Raw genomic sequence first — 19,120 nt, 5'->3', positions numbered from 1 at the left:
GATGCAGAGCCATGGGGAGCTTAGTGTTATGCAATGTTCTCCATGCCTTGGAGCTCTGGCATGGGTCACTCACTACTATCACCTACTGCTGGGATCAAGACCCAGGTAGTGTTAGCTCTCTTCTCCTTGTGAGCTGCAGAATTCTTTAGATGGGAAAATGTTCTCATGCCAACCGAGCCAGCATGGACATGGGTAACATCTACAAAATACCAGTTCTAAAAAGATAGAGCCTCATCAGGTCAAAATATTCCAGAGGGGAAGGTAAAGAACTGCTTGGAGACACTGTTCACAGAAACTGATTACTTGACATGACATTTGCGAATGGATCGGTTTCAGCATGCCCAGCTCTCAACCAGAAGATACAATGAATGTGTTCATTATCAGCAGTTTTCTGCTGAATTGGTGTTGTGTGAAGCAGCTTAGTGGCATTCCTTCCTCTGAGGGGCCTACAGGGGATACTTTTGAAGTAAGAATACAGATCAGCTAAAGCAAAAAACAGTCTGAAGCTATAAATGAAGGGCTTAAAAATACCAAAGCACTGAAATCAGCTGCTGAAGCAATACCAAAAGCCAACACACCAAGATTTAAAATACTAGAGGCAAAGGCCTGGAGACCCATACCTGAGTGACAGATCTAGGCCTAGACCTAATGATGAACGTGCCACATAAACAATTTAGAAATCCAGAATACTTAGAAAAGGAGAGCTCTCCAGTGCAGACAAATGATAGACTGCAGAATCTGAGTACAACCTAAAGTATGTCCAGCTCCTTTAGAGAAAGGCTATTTGTAGACTGCATCTAGGAAAGTACCAAGTGAAATATGTAAGGACTGAAGCTGCACGTAAGTGATAAGCTAAGCACCCTGTAGCCTAACTGCTGTGCTCTTTTTGAATGAAACTACGGTAACGGGAAACTTTCACTTTCATGTTAAAGATCTGTGAATTTAGTCTAGAACACAGCTCAGATAACAACAGGAGAAAATCAACTATTTAGCTTAAAAGAAGCAGTTGAACATTTACGTTATAATGTACCTAAATACAGCAGGGAGAGCTACATGAGAAATGCACAGTCTGCATAAGACATATGCATGAACTGTGAATCATCCACCGATTTTAGTTGCTCTATATTAACTGCATCACAAAATGTAGAGCTCTGCATACCCACAGATCGGCATGTATGTGAGCAAACAAATATGCACAATTATACTTGCCATATGTTCTGCCTGCATCGCCGTGTATAAAAATATACCTACGTAGACACGGCCATATGCACGAGGGGAGCCGTGTGTCGCTATCCTCGCGTGGCCCTGCTGTGAGCACATCTTTCGGGGCAGGCACAGCCCACCCGCGCCCACCCTCGCAGGCAGCAGCACAGCGTGGTGGGCTGCCAGCTGCTCCTTCAGGAGGGTTTTCCGGCTGAAGAGCTCAGGCAGCTCTGGTACGGCTGCAATGCCAGCAGCCACAACACCCTGCGCTTTCTTCCTATGGTATTCACTTGGAGGAGGTGCAGAAAAAGGAGGTGTTGGGGTTTGGGAGGGTCTCATGGAGTCATTAAGGTTGGGAAAGCCCTCCAAGACCATCTGGTCCAACCACCCCCCTACCACCAATGTCACCCACTAAACCATGTCCCTAAGCACCACGTCCAACCTCGCCCGAAACACAGGCAGGGGCGGCCCCTACCCGCGGCGCTGCAGGTCGTGGCGCTGCGGCTCGGCGTCCCCCGCGCCCCTCAGGCGCCTTAGGAAGCCCAGGACGTCCCGCAGCTCGGCCTCCAGGCTGTCCACCACCGGGTTGCCCGGCTCCACGGCCCCGTAGAAGGCAGCCGCCGGCGGCTCCGCCATCCTCCGGCCCGGCCGCGGCGCGGCGGCGTCGCCAAGCAACGGGCACGGGCTGCGGGCCTGCCCCGGGACATGGCGGCCGCAGCGGGGCCCCCCGGGAGGGAGCCCCCCGAGCCTGAGGCAGGGCTCTGGCAGCCCAAGGAGCCCCCCTGGGTGTCCCCCCGCTTCCAGCAGAAACGAGCAGAGCCCCTCCTTCAAGGCTGTAGGAGGGCATGGCACCCAGGTGTTTTGAAGTTGTCTGTGGGCATCACGAAAAGGGGCTTGGGAGGGATGCTAAGCAAAATGGATCGGTTGGCACCTGCACAGCACCTTGCCACCTGCATGTCAGCCATGAGTTACTGGCATCCTGGTAATTCGTGGCTGATGGTAAGGCAATGACCAGAAAGATGCTGAGCGGTAGGAACCACAGAATCACAGAATCCCAATCATCTGGGTTGGAAAAGACCTCCAAGAACACCCAGTCCAACCTCTGACCTAACACTAACAAGTCCTCCACTAAACCATATCACTAAGCTCTAAACCAGAAAATGCTGCATTTGCCAGGCCAGCAAAATGATGAGGGAACCATTTAGGTACTGTGGGGGATGTGCACAATCTTAAATTACTCCGTGACTAATGCACCTGACTCATTCTGCAGGCTGATTTGGTATTGTTACCGGCTGGGAGTTGTGTGCATCCGTCATCCAACAGGTACCGTGTGAGTAGGGGAAGGTGTTGCCAGCAGGGATTAGAGGCCGTTCGTGTGTGTGAAGTAATTCATAAGGCAATGGCTGTGCATGAGGGAGAGGGTTCCTCGGATTTCTGTGGAATAAGTAGAAAACAAAGCCTGCCATGAAAAGACCGGACACAAAGGTGCTGATGCTGAGATTTAGAAATCACTGGGTACAGGGACAAAATTTACAAGAAAACTGAAATAGGAGAAGTTGGCTTGGAGAGCAATTACTGCTACATGTAAAGGTTTTGTCTGGGCTTTGCCACACTAACCAAAGAACTTCCTGTGATGGATTCCAGATGACTAGTGTGCACTGGCTTCTGGTGGGAGGCTGCCTGGGCCACTGGAAGCGCTGCTGGTTTTGTCCGTTTCGGGACCCTGAGCTGAGCTAGTTTGCCTCACTAGATGGTGCTACATCCCAAAGGGCTGATCTGCGAATTCACAGCTGATGCGAGATGTGCCCTTATAAAGCAGCAGTGCCTAGACGCTTTAAGGGGTACTACTGGAGAGGCACTAAATGAGACTCTTGAGTAAAACTTTGTGTATCTCTAACATTTGGCTAGCAGATGGTGGACTGAATGTAATATTAGCAGTTAGAATTAGTGTTTGCAGCCATAGAAACAATTTGAGTCAAAGAAAACAATAAGACAAATGGAGTATAGTCATTTCCCAAAGGGGAAGATTAGAGAGCTAAGTAAAGATAAAGTTTTAACCACTGGGAAGTTAACCAGGGCGTAGCTGACCAGCCAGCTCGCAAAGAATGTTCAGTCTAAAATTCCTGCGTCAGAGCTCAGCAGGGTCTGACTACACTCCCTTCTAGATGGAGGTTTAGTGCAGGGAGAACACTTCAGACACTCAGTACCAGGGGCATAATCCCCTGCAGAGCCATAGCAAGGTACCACACTGCAGCAAACATCATAGCATGTATGTTATTTCAACTTTGGATGCTTGCAATATTGATTCCTATTTTATTGTGTTGGAGAAGACTCAGATTTACACTTGAGTGGGTCCAAAAGTCAAAAGGGCTTATAGTTAAATGAATAGAGCTTTTTAACTTCAGAAAGCTTATCTGTTATTCAGAAGCCTTCAGTGTACATAATCTGGTGTTTACAGAGAAAACCTTGGTGTATGCAAAACAGTAAGAAGGTAATGGCTATTGAAATTGAAACCATGATAGGAGAATTTCCTCAAATAAATGGAATATGCATATCAGTACCTGTATGACTTGGAGAGTTTATAGCAGTTTTTTGAACTATATATGTCCTTATGGCCTAAAAAGAAAAAGAAAAAATTTACTGGTTAATTGAAAGACCAATGATTTTGTTGTCACTGATAGGTGAAACTAGACAAGACTATGGTCTTGTATGGAGTATTGGCACAGACAGGATCCCAACAAGAAGAATTTAGGTAAATATATTGCCTCAAGCAGAGAAGTCATAGCGACCTATGATTTAACATTACAAGGCCAGTTATGAGCAATCTGCCATAGAATGGCCCACAAAGAATTAACTTAGTAAAAGTCTGTATCAGAAATGTCTGCTCTCATGGCTGTAGGACCAAGAGTATGCTTGAGTCTGAAAGAGGAAAAACTGTTGCTAGCTCATCAGGCTCCCGGCTTACTTCTCTTGTGTCACTTCCACTTGTGTGAACTACAGTGAAGTTATCAAGAGCAAACAAAAGGGGGAAAGCACTGTGTGACCACAATAAAGTCAGACAGGAAGAGTGTCCAGTGGTTTCAGGGTGCAGGGGCTGAGGTAACGTCTGTGGAGCCCTATTTAGTACAATAATCAAAGTTTGTTCCCTATCAGTAATTCAGAGGTGCACGTTCAGATCCATTCCTAGGATGCTTGTAGTGAACGTGCCCCTTGAATTAGGGTGACTAGCAATTCTTCTGTTTGATATGAAGAGACAGAGACAATGGTGAACACTGTATTAACCAGACTTCAGCAGGGTAACTTGACAGTCTCCAGAGATCAAACATCTAAATTTATGTATCTTTCTTGATGCTTCTAGGTGGAAAAAAAAAAAAAAAAAAAAAAAAGTCTGAGCTGAGGTGATTCTGGGCCATTGCTTTAGCATCTTCAGGCTGATAGGGTAACGAAGGCATGGGACTTTAAAATAACTCTGAACATATATTTTGAAGTGTATCAGTGCTGTTTGTGTCACTGAGTAGTATACAAAATTTGTTAAACAGTGATATGGTGTCTGTACTCTAGAACATACATTAGCAAAGTGGCTGAAGCTTGTGAATCTTGACAAACAAACAATTGATGGTCTTTTCAGACACTCTGAGAGCAGATCTGAGACAGTTTTAATGCAAGTGAACACTCAGAGAAGGAAAACACTCAGTTTTTACTTGAAAAGCAGCGCTGGCCTCCTTTCTGAGCTGGCACGTCAATGTAAGAGGAATGATCAGCAGAAGGAAGGATGGCAGCTACTGAGAACTGTGCAATTGCCAGGATCTTGTAAGGCTGCATTCGTGTTTGTGGTGAGAGTTCTCACTATGTTTCAGTTGTATCATATGAAAGGTTTTAGTGCTGAATTCTGAAGATAAAGTTCATCAAGGTTATGATACAGAAGTGTGTTGGTTTTTGTTTTTTGTTTTTTTTTGTTTTTTTTTTTTAATTTCTTTTTAGTGTGAGTGTGAATGCTAACAAAACCTTCTTTAAATTTTTTTTTTTTTTTTTTTTTTTTTTTTTTTTTTTGTGTGTCTTTAGGGAAATATTCTTAGGCATGCAGATGAGTTTCAGTTGATTTCCAGGAAATGTGTTATATGGGAGAAGTGATCTTGTTCCACTTTTTTTTTTTTTTTTTTTTCTAAAGAAAATGTAGGAATGCATAATATTTGTGTGAACAATCTATGAGATTTAACTCAGCCCACTCAGGCTGTATTGCTATGCACTGAGTGGGTTAACCAGTCTTTGGGGAGGCAGATGCAGCAGGGTTGTCGTACAGCTGCCTGAGTTTTTAAGAGGTTTAAGTTGAAACACAGCAGATTCTCAGATCTGCTTTACGGATTTAAGTACCTAAGACAGCAGTTGGACACAAAAATGTCTGTTAGGGACTTTCCGAAATATGCAGCTATAGCTTTAATGAGATAGTTTGTCTAAAATTTCTAATGTTTTCTATATTTAATTATGATTTGTTTTATTCCAGTTTACAAATACATTCTACTGAGGTAGATATCAATTGATAGAGCTTATTTTGGAAAGATTTTGAGGGGTCTGCAAATATTTGTTTTGGGGATTAATTAATTTTGGCTCCCTGGACAGACCATGGAGACAAACTTCTCTCACTCAAAGGTCGTCTCAAGTCTCGGGAAGCTGTAGGGGTTTCTCTAATAAAGAAACTAAACTTAGTGGTGGTCTGAAGTGATAGTAAAGAAGCCTTGTACAAAAGCCCTGTATATCCTTTGCCAGCATGAAAAGTTAAACGTATGAGCAAGATCTTCAGTGATGTGCATGAAAGCTGCATCTTAAAAACACACTAAAATGCAAAACACTTAGCTGTATGCAAAAAAACCTAGAGAGAGGCCCACAGGAAAGATGACATCTATTTTAGTGAGCAGAGAGATAGGCAAGGTGTCTATACTTTTCTATGGCTTATGAGTAAAGAAAGAGAAAAGATAGAAGAGGGAAATGGATTCTTTTTTTAACTGCGTTCAGCTTAAGCTGATTGCTAGGCATCTAATAGTTAAGATTTGAATTTGGGAAAAAGGCAGTGACATGTTTTGTTTAAACCATCATGCCTTTTCTTCACTTCATGAAGATTTTCAAGACAAACTTTAAATGAGAGGAAGTATAGTTTTCTCCAATAAACAAATCAGTCCTGAAACCTTTCCCAAATGTCTTGTGAAGCCAAATGTGACAGTGCATTTTTGTTCATGTTCTCCCGATGCATGTCTGTTGTTATAATTCTGAGCTGCTACACATGCTGTATACAGAAATCATCTCAGGAAAATAACATTGTTTGTATATATAACTCCTGAATAGCCAAATGCATCCTTATCATAACACTTTCTCTGTTGTGTGTTTGGTCAGGGAGTACTCACAGGATCAAAATAGACTCTTCTAAGAATTAACCATTGGCAACAAACAAAGAGAGAGCTAAAATAACCTGGTGATGACCTCCCATATTTTTAGATCAATGCATTTCAGGTTTGTCCATTTCTTATTGCATTACAGTATGAATTTTGAAGCTTTTTGGCATAATTACTTCTATTTTCCATTCATATTAGTCTCTTACTCACTTGCCAGAATATTTCACTCCAAGGTCAAAGTATCTGCTGATCGAGGTTTATTCAAGCAGCTGACAGAAGTTGTTTTGGGTGATAGCCTGACCTTGGACTAGGAGATTTAGCAGCTTGGAAGTCAGCAGAAGAAAATTATGCAATGTGGAAGAGTAGTTTTGTTTTGTTTTGTTTTGTTTTGATTTATATTGCTTTGTTTTGTTTGTTTGTTTGTTTTTGTTAATAAGCCTTGCTTCTTCATGGAAGTAGAAAAAATATCCGTATCTTCCCATAATTCTTTGGACATTTCATATTTTTCAATAATTCTTATTTATTATTCTACGTAATTTTATTTTCTAGGTCATTATTTCTAATAATATATATCATTCTGAGCTTTTGTTATATGTTATTGTATTATCTTGGTATATATTACTCTTAATAAAATATACCATTATGACCAATGATACACACAATATATGTCATTGTAAGCCTTCATCTGATTACTTTAGAATTTTACAAAATTAATGTTTAAGAAAAAGTAATTGTTTTTCCTTCTACATACATGCAGGAAGGATATTTGGCTAGTTTCTAGAACAGTGGAGTGGGAACATGTTGGTTTTATTTCAGTGTAAGTACAATTTACAATAATTTCTTTTTAGAGCAAGTGTTGCTGTTGCCTGATTACATTCTATGAAATAAAAACTGTCCAGGAAGAGGATTATATGTTTATCATTATCTCTATAGAAGATACTGGATCTATAGCAGATACTGTATCATTAAATCCATAGTAGGATTTAATCTGCAGGAAAAGCTACAATACCCAAAAGTATGATGGCAATAAAGAAAACTAAATAGTTGATACAAGGAAGCTTAAAATCCCAGGCTTGCAATCTGCTGCTAACAACAGCGGGTAGATGTACAGGTGTTTCCTGCAGGAATTCTGACTTCTTTTGGTGATTAACCATTGATTTCCACTGATAGATAAGCTTGCAGAAATTGGCTGGACAGCAGAAGTAGACCTATTATTGCTAATATGGTTAAACTTCTTTTAGCCTTTATCCTTAACACTTTAAAAAGCAGACCATTATTTTCAGTGTTGCTTTCAAAAGGAATGCAAATGCTTAATGGGAATGGAGTGCCTTAATTAAATTAAAAATACCCTCTTCTTAGTGTTTGGTCCTGCACTTCATAATCTGTATGGCAAGCAATTTCTGCTTTCAACTGCAAGAGTTTTGAAATAACAGATACTTTTATATATTAACCATTGGCAACAAACAAAGAGAGAGCTAAAATAACTTGGTGATGACCTCCCATATTTTTACATCAGTGCCTTTCAGTTTTGGCCATTTCTTGTCACATTACAATATGAATTTATATCTGTTTCTGAGCCACTTTATTTTATTTATTTATTTGCTATGCATTTTTATTTCTATTTGTATTTAACACCTAGAATTATATTTTTGTATGTTTTGATTTTTTTCATATTGTCTTTTATTCATATTGTCTTTTTACTAGAAGGTTTGTCTGAAGAAAAAAATATATTTTGTAATTGTATAGTACTTGAAAATGCTGCATTTTTAAACAGAATGATATAATTTAATCCTTCTTCCTCAGACAGAAGGGCCCTCCACACTATTGTAAACATACCTCTCTTAATAGGCAGACTAGGTGAAGTTTATTAGCAAGACATTTGAACTTCTCTCTAATACATAGAGAACTAGGATGGAGTATTATGTCAGGGTTGAGTGGGACTCTTCCGACACTTTAGGCTGTGAACTTTCTTTTGAGATGGACAAAAGGGAAGCAGTAAAAGGTAACATACCTGTATAAAGTAACAAAACCAACAAAGGAATAAAAGTCTTGGTTATTTATAATACAATAAAGATTCAGTTGTGTGCCTCACATACACTTTCGTCTAGTGTTAAACTGTAACAAAGTAAAAAATGAAGAAAATAGTATCAGCAAACAATCTGTAATATATATACAGCCTGTTAGGAATCACTATTTAAGAAAAAAAAAATGTGGTTTTTGGAAAGTTATGTGAGTGAAGAATCCTTTAGTCATCTCTGAATCAGATTCAGAGATCTCAGACATCTCACTGAGATCTTTATACGTGACATTTTGTTTCTGATATCCCTATTATTGGTTTATAGAGAAAAAGCTAATAGATCCTAATTTTAACATTCAGTTAAACCCAAAACTGCCAAACCAAGAACTCTTATTACAATACCTATTTTTTAATGAACAAGAGACCTTTCCATTGTCCAAAGATTACCCTGAATCCATGCAACAAATTTCTTATATCAATAAAACCATTCCTCTGGTATAACAACTTGTACTGAGATTCTATAGATATGATTATATATGTTATACAACTACATACATGTCTGGCAGCATACTGTCAATCTGTTCTTTACATTTTTTATTTTTATGCAAAATGTACTCTAAATGAAATTGTAATCTTTACCTTTTTACCCTTTTCTCCCTCAGAATTTCAGTTTCAAAGATCAAACTATTGCCTTCTGTTTACATCACATCACTCTGAGAAAAAATAAAAATTCCTACCAGTGCTTTTACTTGTTTAATTGATGGAATAATAAAAATCGTGTAGACCTTGGCTACAAAAAGGTAGATGAAATGTTGGAAACAAATGTTGAAAATTTTGCTGAAATGCTTTCAAGCAGACATATGGCTCTTCACCTATTAGGGGTGGATATATTCAAATGGCTATTTTTTTCTCAGTGGATCTACCGTGTATACCCTGTTATGTCTATTAAATATAGAGACACCATAGTTTTTACCTTTGTAGAACCAAAAATAAGTCAGTTAGATTTTATTATTTCTTCTGTGTCGTTAGCAATAAAACTGCTTAACAAATTATCTTTACAGGAGCAAATTTTGTTATGCTGTACCTGTGTAATCCCATTAGAAAAGACTGTCAGAATGATTGCTTAGAGTATGTAAGCACAACTTCATTGAAATCAAGCATTATACACCCATCTGAGTTTGCACAAATATAATTAAAATTTAGTAATCAGAAACATAATCACTATTATTATCAGACATGAATAATAATCCAAGCTAATTTGTAGATCTGAGATTATGAGTGCATCTACATTAGCAATTTAGTTCATTTTGAGTACACTTTTGAAGCATCCTTGGCTCCTGCATATGTTTCATGTAATGGAGGGATCTTGAATGCATGGATTGAATTCCTTTAAATTGAACTATGTTGAAACGTGTACTCCAAGAGCACACCTAACATCCTCCAACTGGTACTGGAGATTCAGTCTATAGGAACAGACTAGAACTAGTTCAAAGTAAAACCCACAAAACACACACTATGTGAACATATGGTCCCTGGGAGTAACTGTTTCACTGTGCAGATCTGCTCTGATTTCACTACTTTCTTTGTCAGTATAGCCATGGCCTACTTTGCTAGTTAGTAAACATGTTTTGAAGTAATCTCAAAAACAATTATGCCATTTCTGGAGACATGCTTTTATAAATATCTGCACTTGAAAAACAAACAAACAAACAAACAAACAAACAAAAAACTTTTAAGACATCAAGGCTACCTACATGTTTATTTATTTATTTTGCAGAACGGAGTGAAAGAAATTGCTTACAAACTTCTTGCAACAAGTTAGACATGATTTCTAAGTTGTGACAGAACTGCACCTTCTGTTTCTCTCAAAGAGCTAAGTAGAAGATTTTGGGTGTTTCCTCAGTGCCAACAGCACCGATGACAAAACTGCTGTAAGAACGTAAGAAAACATGCCAGCCCATTCCATGTGGTATTGTCTCTGTTTTGAAGTTTACAAGTAGCCTCTGCCCCAGGTTTGCAGTTTGTCTCATGATTTAGTTAAGGAAAGAAAGGACCATATCACTGAATTCCACTACAAAAAGCATTCTACTCTGGGATTACAAAATCCTTTTTTTTTTTTTTTTTTTTAATTTAGATATTTGGTTTATTTTCTTCAGATAACAAACTCAGTGCATCATGTGCTTTCCTAGAAGCCTCCATTTCTTCCAGGCTACTCTCCATGGGCCATCTATGTGTAAATGATGTCCCCACCTCAGAGACCACTTGCCCATGCAGCTCAGTAGGCAGCAGGTCTGGACTAGTCACAGGCTGGACTAGGGCTGTACTCCCATGGGAGGATTTAGCTCACGCTGCTTTACTACAATCATTTTAAGGTCTGCAAGAATAGACAGCCTGCCCTTATCTGTGCTGCAGATATGTGTGGTCCTTCCAGAGAACCCATAACAACATCCTTACAACACAAATGAAGGAGTGTGTCTGAGCATAATACCTGTCCCAGTATAACACTTCTACTTGTGTTTCAGACACCCCAGCAACACCCACCTGGCCCTCTTTCAGCAACCCCATACTCAGAAGAACGGGCTTCTCTTCTGTGACCCTGCAGCACCTGTATGATCTATAGTGTGCTGCAGCCTGATAGGGAGAGTGAAAATTGGGGTGTTTCTGGGGAAGTGTAAGAAGAAGAGGAAATGAATTAACCAGCACCATAATGCCAAATCCCAACTTCAGTCAGGGGTCAGATGACTGTTTCCAGTCCTGATCTGACGTCAGGTGCAGCATCTGAGCCAGCTCTGAACAGGCTTAGCCACTTGGCATGGTGCTGTACTGTGTGGAAATACCAAAACAATGTAATTACAGCAGAAGGACGTACCAGAACAAGCTGTCTCTGAAGTTAATATATCTGGGATCACGCTGTGTATTTCTGATAGGGTGCTGCTTTGCATAGTGTGGGTGCATATTCAATGACCAGTGTTCATAGCAGCACAGGTGCACAAAGCAAAGAAACTGGGGGCATAGAAATATGGAGATGACAAGACGGGAGAGCCTGTTGCTACTGGGATGCACTAAGAGACTGCAATTTGCCTTTGAAAGTTCAAGGGCTGTAAGATGTGGTGTCTGGAATGAAGGGAAGAGAAACAAGCAGATGATAGCACAACCACTGTAGTTGAACAGGATGGAAAAGGGCATGCAAGTGGCATTTGATTTGGGGAAAGAAGATGAGGGAGCAGAGAGGAAAAGAGTATTTCCACAAAAAGCATTGGGGGAAGAGGCAAAGAGAGAACAAAGGGATAAAGGAGAGGACAAGGAAGAGCCAGAGGATAACAAAGGAAAATTGCCTGCATATCTTTAGTGCCTATGATATTTAAGAGTCAAGTCTCAAGAGGAGAGTCTTCTCTTAAGGGAAAAGTGATCCTGCCTTGAACGCTGATGGAAGGAGCTCTCTCCATTACAGCCCCAGGGGCTGCTCAGAGCAGACACAGTCTGGACTGAAGAGGGAAATAAGTGAGAAAGCAAAAATAATGCCTTCTTCAGAATTCTCCGGAAAAGAGATACTTTCACTTTAGCGTGTATATTTGTTGTGGTTTGGGTTTCGGGGGAAGGAACAAGAGGCAGCTAGCTGTGGCAGACCCTAGGCCTTGATTTCTCAGATCTAAAATTAGGTAAACTTCCCTTTAATAACAGCAACCCTGACTAGTATCTAGCTCCAGCTCTCTGCGTGTTATTGATGCTGGCTGCCTTCACACATTAAAAGGGTGGTTCCAGGCTCATTTTCTAGGAAAAAAAAAGCCTTCATTTGTATTACAAAGAATGGTATCACGAGCATCCTGACCTGCTTCTTTTTTTGTCTTTGGAAACACTTTTGCACCATTTAGAAATAAAAACGAAGACTCTCAGCAGAGGTGGGGGAGGTGGCGGAGAATGTTACTACTCCTACAATTTCCATTATCTGAAATGTTTTTAGGAAAATCAGATGCAGTGGAAGAGAGGGGGAGTGCTGCATGGAAAGGTGAGGGGATCAGGCTGATTCTCCAAGGGACAGCTGGAGCTCCCTCAAGTCTCTGACTTATGTTTTCTGAGTCAGAGAATACAGGTTTGATGGTAGCAATCATATATGCTGGGTCTGAGATAATGGTCTTCCTTAGGAGAAGAGAAAGGCACTAGCTGAGAGCAAGAGAAGAAGAGAGCAAGAAGAAAGGAAAAATATGAAGTGGGAGTAGGTCAAGGCAAATGTTTTAGCAATGGTGCTGGAATTTCAGGTCTTCAAACCTCTTCAGCAGGTGATGCTTCCTCTCCAGGGCTCTGCAGCTATTAATATGGACGAGAGACATTAAAATACAGAGAGACAGTCTGGCGCTTAGTCCCTGCAAAATTTGCAGACAGGAACGTGTGGGAAACTTCCTCAAGGAAAGTGTTTTACCCTGAGGGTGGAAATGGTGGAGCATTACTTCAGTGTTGTTCCTAAGCAAAGGGAGCTAGGGAGGATCAGGCCAAGATGATCTTCTCCTCATTAGTCAGCTACAAGAGGTCCCAGTGAGTTTTGGAAGCCTGGAAGAGATTGATGTTCACAAATAGCATGGGATAGCTTTTCAGGTTCATCCTGTTGTAGCCTGAATGATTTGATAATGCCATGTCTACACTACTCTTCTGCTACAGTCTAGGGATGTCTCTGTTCTTTATAATTTTCTTGTAATAAATTTGTAATTTGTAGCCCAGCTTTGGTCTGGTAACTTCATTTTGTGTCCTTTTCTCTTTCATTTGTCTTACTTTTTTTTTGTTGTTTTGTGCTTTTTTTTTTTCTTTTTTTTTTTTAATTTTGTCATGTAATGTAAGGTGATTACTGTTTTTTTGTAGCTGAAATTACTTCAGGGTTTTGGAATTAAAAATTTATCAATAGCTAGGCTGAATCCAGTTCCCTTTAAAAGGCCAGTTATCCGATGACAGGTTGCACATGGGGTAAAGTATCAACAGTAGCCTGAAACTATGCCACACTGAACTAGTCAATGTGTAGATAAATTTGTTAGATTTGAATACTAACAGCTTTTATTGAGCACCATTAATTATATATATATATTTTGTTTCTGTTCTATGCATTTTTGTAGCACTTCTGTTACCATAAATTAGTAAATCTCTATAATTTCCTTCAACTATTTTTTTTCAATGCAGAATACCTGATAAGTAGACAAAATTAAGGTACTCAATAATACAAACAACAAAAGAGATTTAAAGAGAAGAAAAAGAAAATATAAAGCAATGGATAGTTCACCCCTCATTAAATACAAAATGTAATATTTATTACAAGGTTTCTGAACTGCTCAAGAACCCTGTATTGCATATGGCCTTTGCTTCAACCCTAGAGCTGTGCAACCCCTCTGTTTAAAGCGTGCAGTAACTGTTCAGAGTAAGGGAGATTTTTGCATTTGCAGGTCCATGTGTATTCAGTAAAATTGAGTTTCCAGCTACTTGCTGAATTAAATTCCAGTTCTCTGGATCACTCTTATCTCCGGGGGGACTCGCAAAGCTTAGAAACACATGAATTTCTGAATCCCTTCTAAAATTCACTCTCATGTCGGAGACATTTTTTCTTTATCTCAGCTCTATTTATCCTGGTCAGCACCTCAGCCCTCTATTTCTGCTTGTTATTTGACATCCACCGTTAGTGTATGCTATCAGGATGTTTTAGTTCCTATTAGTCCAAAGCTCTAACTTCATTACTGTGAATGCTTGTGTCACTCCAGAACACTCTGTGATTTTAATGACTGGACATATTACAAAATGTACATGTTGCTCCCTCATATGCAGAAAGAGAGTTTTATTAGTATGTGCAGAATCAAGCTGTGCAATCAAGCCATCTGCTGATATGTATCTCTTCGTAGTGCATATGACATGAGTATGTTTTAACAGGATAAATTAAAGCAAATAACATTCCCCTTCCACAAATCTCTTAATACCTCTTCTCTGTTTTTAAAAGAAGCAGGAAATACAGAAGGAAATTAATACATCCAGCACTCTTGGACAATAATTACCATGGAAGTGTTAAGAGCAGTCACACAGAGAAGAATATATGCAGAGTCAGAGACCACAGTGACCTCCCACACTGCATGGTTCTTTAGAATTACTGAAATTATAAACAAAGTAAAAGCTCTTCTTTCCCAAACAGCCGCCTCGATGTCACTTGTTTCCACATTCCGGCTTATGTCGCTGCATCCCACACTCTCTCTGTTGCTAAGTGCTTTAGGATTCTGCAATATGTTCCAGCAGCTCCCTGTTTCTCTCAGATCTCCAAATGTGCTATCATCTGAGAGCAGAATGTCTAGGTTTATCTGCCCTGGTAAGAAAAAAAGATTAAACTGTACAAATTACAGCTTCCTAAAGAACACTCGAATTTTCCATACCAAAAAAAATGTCTTTGTAATCTTACATGCCCTTTCATAACACTTTGTTAGAACATGCTTTCAATTCACAGTAGGATATGTGAGGGACGGGGGCAGAGTACAGCTCCTGGGAGCAGCTACAACTAAACCTTGACTGTAAGTGACAATAGCGGCACAGAGTGCTTGCAGAAGCTTAAATCAGTGCTCTCACTGTGCTATGCAAATAAAGGAGCTCACAAGTGAATAGAAATCATAGGAAAAGTGAAAAAAGGAAAACAATACACCAGTTAAGGATGTATATCATTTTGTAATTGCATTAGTAAATATTGACTGTTACATCTATTCATCATTCTGGCTTAAACGTTGTTTGATTTCTTCTACCTTTGTAGCAAGCATGTAGTAGCTTCTGTTCAGGAAAGAACGATATTATCACAGTTGTTCACCCAGCTACGCCTCTGGCTTTTTTCTTCTTTTTTCTTTTTTTTTTTTTTTTCTGGGTGGGTAGGCATCTCACTGAGTGCACTTTTCAGGCTGTGTGCCTTTACCCACCTTGGGGTACAGTTCCGTAGCAATCCCTGTATCTTTGGCTATGATGCCAGCATACCTGCTACTGCAATGGACGGCAGGTTTTGCCTTATCTCTTCCACTCGAGTTAAGATAAACAACGTTAGTAGTGAGTGATTAAAGAGCTTAAAGCTAACAGATATATTTTATACACATGAAGCATTCTAGGTACATATTCATCTTGGATTTACCATATCCCAAAGCCAGCTCAAGGTGCGGCCAGAGCAGGCTGTGTTTGCATGAGAAAGTAATTCAGCACATTAGGAGTAGAGCATCTACATCAGTAGATTGGAACAGTTGATAGTGAGGCATCTCGTTTTTCCACTATATGTGTTGGGGTAGTGGGGATATATTCTGGATTATATTTAGCCTGGCCCCTGTAGCCAAACACATCTGCTACACACTTGCTGCAAAGACTTCTGAAGACAGAAAGTGTTAGGTATGTGCTAGGGGACCTCGCGATGATGCAGCTCACACGCTATTTTGGAACCTACTGTCCCCATTAGCACCAGGGTGCATTTGGAGCACATTGGAAGCAGAGCTTCTGTTTTCAATTCCTCCTTAAGGAATTTACTTTGTATGCACCAAAACCCCTCTGAGAACTGAAACATCACATGGTAAATGGAGACAATGGCTGTATTTTCCTCCTAACTGCACCATTGCTTTGAAACAAATTGCTAATGTAGACACAGCCTTTTGACAGCTGCTGAGGGCAACAATCTGCCAGCTCTGCTAGGGCCTAAGAGAGGAGATCGGCTTTGGGCTGAATCCCTTCCCTCTGAATAGACCTCTTCTCAGTATCACTGCAGGCCTTCCTGCCCTCCTGTCCATGCTCTGTCTGCTTCCTTTTCTCACATCCATTCTCAGCACCAGGCAAAGGTCCCTGATCTGCCCCATTCCCATCCTTCTGGAAGATAAAGGAAGTGAACTGGGGCTGCTGAAAGGTGGCACATCCTGCAGAGTGAGGAGTGACATGCCTGAGACCTGAACATGGAGATGGCATAGCCAGAGAGACCTGAAGGAAGGGGAAGAAGTGGACATGGGTTGTGAGAGAGGAGTGGAAAAGCCCCCGTGGCTTCTACAACTCTGCTGCTTCTTCTGTCACCTCAGCTTCCTCTTCTACCACCCTCACACAACCTTCTGAAGCATCCTCAACAGTTCACAGCACCCTAACGTTCCCCTGGAACAAAAAAAAAAAAAAAAAAAAAAAAAAAAAATCCTTCCCAGCCACCCTGCTTCTTATTCTGAAATAGCTTGCTGCAAAATATGATTAACTGCACAAATATAGAATTTTAAAAACCACGTTTCAGCAGATGCTTTCTCTCCACCTCATTTTCCCCACACACAGGGAGAGAGTTTCTTTTCTGCCTGGTTTCTCCTGGTTCCTAGGCCTCTTCTTTGCCTCCAGACATGTTCTTTTAATAACTGTGTGCTGAGACACATCTTGTCTTCAGTCCCTCAGTCTGGGCCTGGAACCAAGGCTGATAGCCACTCTTTCCCTTAATCAAAATCCAGGATAGGATGTTCCATTGCCTGCCATCCTAAAAGCCTCTGTGGAGGGCCAGGGATAGAGCACAGTTTGCCCTACAATGGTTTTGAATGGCCTGGGGTATTCTGAAGGAGGGGAGAATACCAGCCAAGGCAGACATTGGTCTCAGCCAGCAATGAACAACCAGAAGGGGGTTAAGCATCAGCCGAAATGTGTGCCTCATCCCCTTCTAAGCACACAAAATAGCACGGCTCCTGCCCAAATTGGGGGCCAAGCATGCAAGATGCACACAGCCCCTGACCCACTCCGTACTGCCGGCTTGTTTTCCCCGGCAGCTCCAGTTAAACTAAGGCGGTTTTACAGCGTAGGCATATCCTTACCTTACCAACGATCAGCTCAGTGTAAATATCGACACAGAGCTGCAGAGGAGCTCTAAATGTCATCATAACCATGCCCTTGGACTGCTTCGGAGAAAGCACGGCGCACGTAAGGAGGAGAGGCAGCAGCGCTGTGTGCCAGAGGCTGTAGCGCAGCCCTGGGAGAGCAAAAGGTGCAGAGGGAAGACCTTGAGAGAGGCAGCAAAGCCAGGGGCAGAGGGAGCCGTCTGGCCTGGCCGTGACACGGTGGGAAAGGAGTGCCCAGCAGAGCGGCTGGAGCGAGGTGACACGGGTGATAACATTTTCAAGATTTTTCCACGTAGAAAGACCGGAAAAAAAATATCAGAGGCAGTATCCAAAACAGTCCTGAATTCAATCGGCAGGGGCCAAAAGTCACTGCCAGCTGACAGCCCTATCTGTGACCTGCACAGAACAGGCAAAAAGTGCTCCTGGAGTTCACTGGCTCGTGTCCTATTTAAACAAAACCAAGCGCTGATACGCCCCTGCGAAGGCCAAGGAATACTGCAGGTAGAAGTGACCTGTGGCTCATACGTAAGGAGCCCAAGCTCGGGGGCAGTGAGCTGTGTTGCAGCACTGTGCCAGCTTGCTGTTACGGAAGGAGAACTCCCATATTCTCCCTCGCAGGGCGGTGTACACCGATGCAGTGTATACACAGATCCAGCAGCTCTATTCTCGGTATGTTACTAAGAGACAACTGTTTCTATGGAGAGCTCATTGGTGGGCAAAATAAAATGTTTTGATGAATTATAAAAAAAGGTAAATTAATTTTTAAAACAAAATATAGTGTGAGAATGCTAATGCTATGAAATCCCGCTAATACAAAATTTCAAGAACGTACTTCCTTCCTCTTTTTTTATTATTTTTCTTTTTAATTTCTAGCAGACATTTATCCTAAATTCTGTATTGTCTACAAACTGATATAAACGGATGTCTGTCCTGCAAAATGCTTAACCAACGTGACAGCCACCTATGCAGTGGCTACAAAAGCTTCAATTGAACATTTGTTTGTTTTTAAAAGCTAAGTATGATTGTACAGCAGTTTATTGTGGATTATAAGTACCTACATGATCATGAATATGCCATGTTGTGAAGTGAACAAAAGAGCTTTGAAATAAGAATTGTAAAGGCAAAGAAGGGGAGAACAAATAAGTACATTAAATAAAGCTCAGCATTTAATTTTAACATGGTTCTGTGGTAACAGCTAGACTCTCCAGATGACAAGTAATAGATATGTGGGGGTTTGTGGCATTCCTGCTTCGTTCTTGTTTATAGCTCTAATTATTTTACACTGTGCTGAAACAGACCTTGAAAAATGCTGTGCTTGACTTGGAGAACAGCTTAGTTGATCAGTCAACAATTTGGCAAAGTAAATAACAAGAAGCTACACAAAAAGGAGTCAGTGAAGAATTCTGCAATTAAACCAATGGGAATTTATGTGAGTGACCTTTTCTTTCTTGGTCTTTATAAATGTAGAAATTATTCATCTCATTTGAAGATGTTCTGTGATGTTTTCTGTGTCATGCTCAGAGATATTCTGTATGTTACATACTGGTTTAATCAATTGACTTTGCCACCTACAACACATCAAATTACTTCGCTTTTTCACCAGCTGGCTTTTAGCAAGGTTTCAGTCATGCTAACATTGAAGGGGAAGGAATACACAGCTAACGTTGGATCTTGTGTAAGTGAAAGGA

General features: G+C 40.8%; 1 protein-coding gene across 1 annotated transcript in view; it reads right to left on the bottom strand.

Moving 5' to 3' along the window:
* Positions 1–1,839, bottom strand: part of CFAP54 (cilia and flagella associated protein 54) — a gene marked incomplete at both ends in the record, with an annotated part of 109,035 nt that extends 107,196 nt beyond the window's left edge. The window contains 1 exon segment of the mRNA XM_082752042.1: positions 1,679–1,839. Coding sequence (XP_082608168.1) covers positions 1,679–1,839 — 161 coding nt within the window.
* Positions 1,840–19,120: the final 17,281 nt, after the last annotated feature.

The sequence above is a fragment of the Aythya marila genome (assembly GCF_965140915.1).
Source record: "Aythya marila genome assembly, chromosome: 1".
In the NCBI taxonomy this organism is placed as follows: Eukaryota; Metazoa; Chordata; class Aves; order Anseriformes; family Anatidae; genus Aythya; species Aythya marila.
Note: the sequence above shows the minus strand (reverse complement) of the source record. Positions and strands in the feature narration are given on the sequence as shown.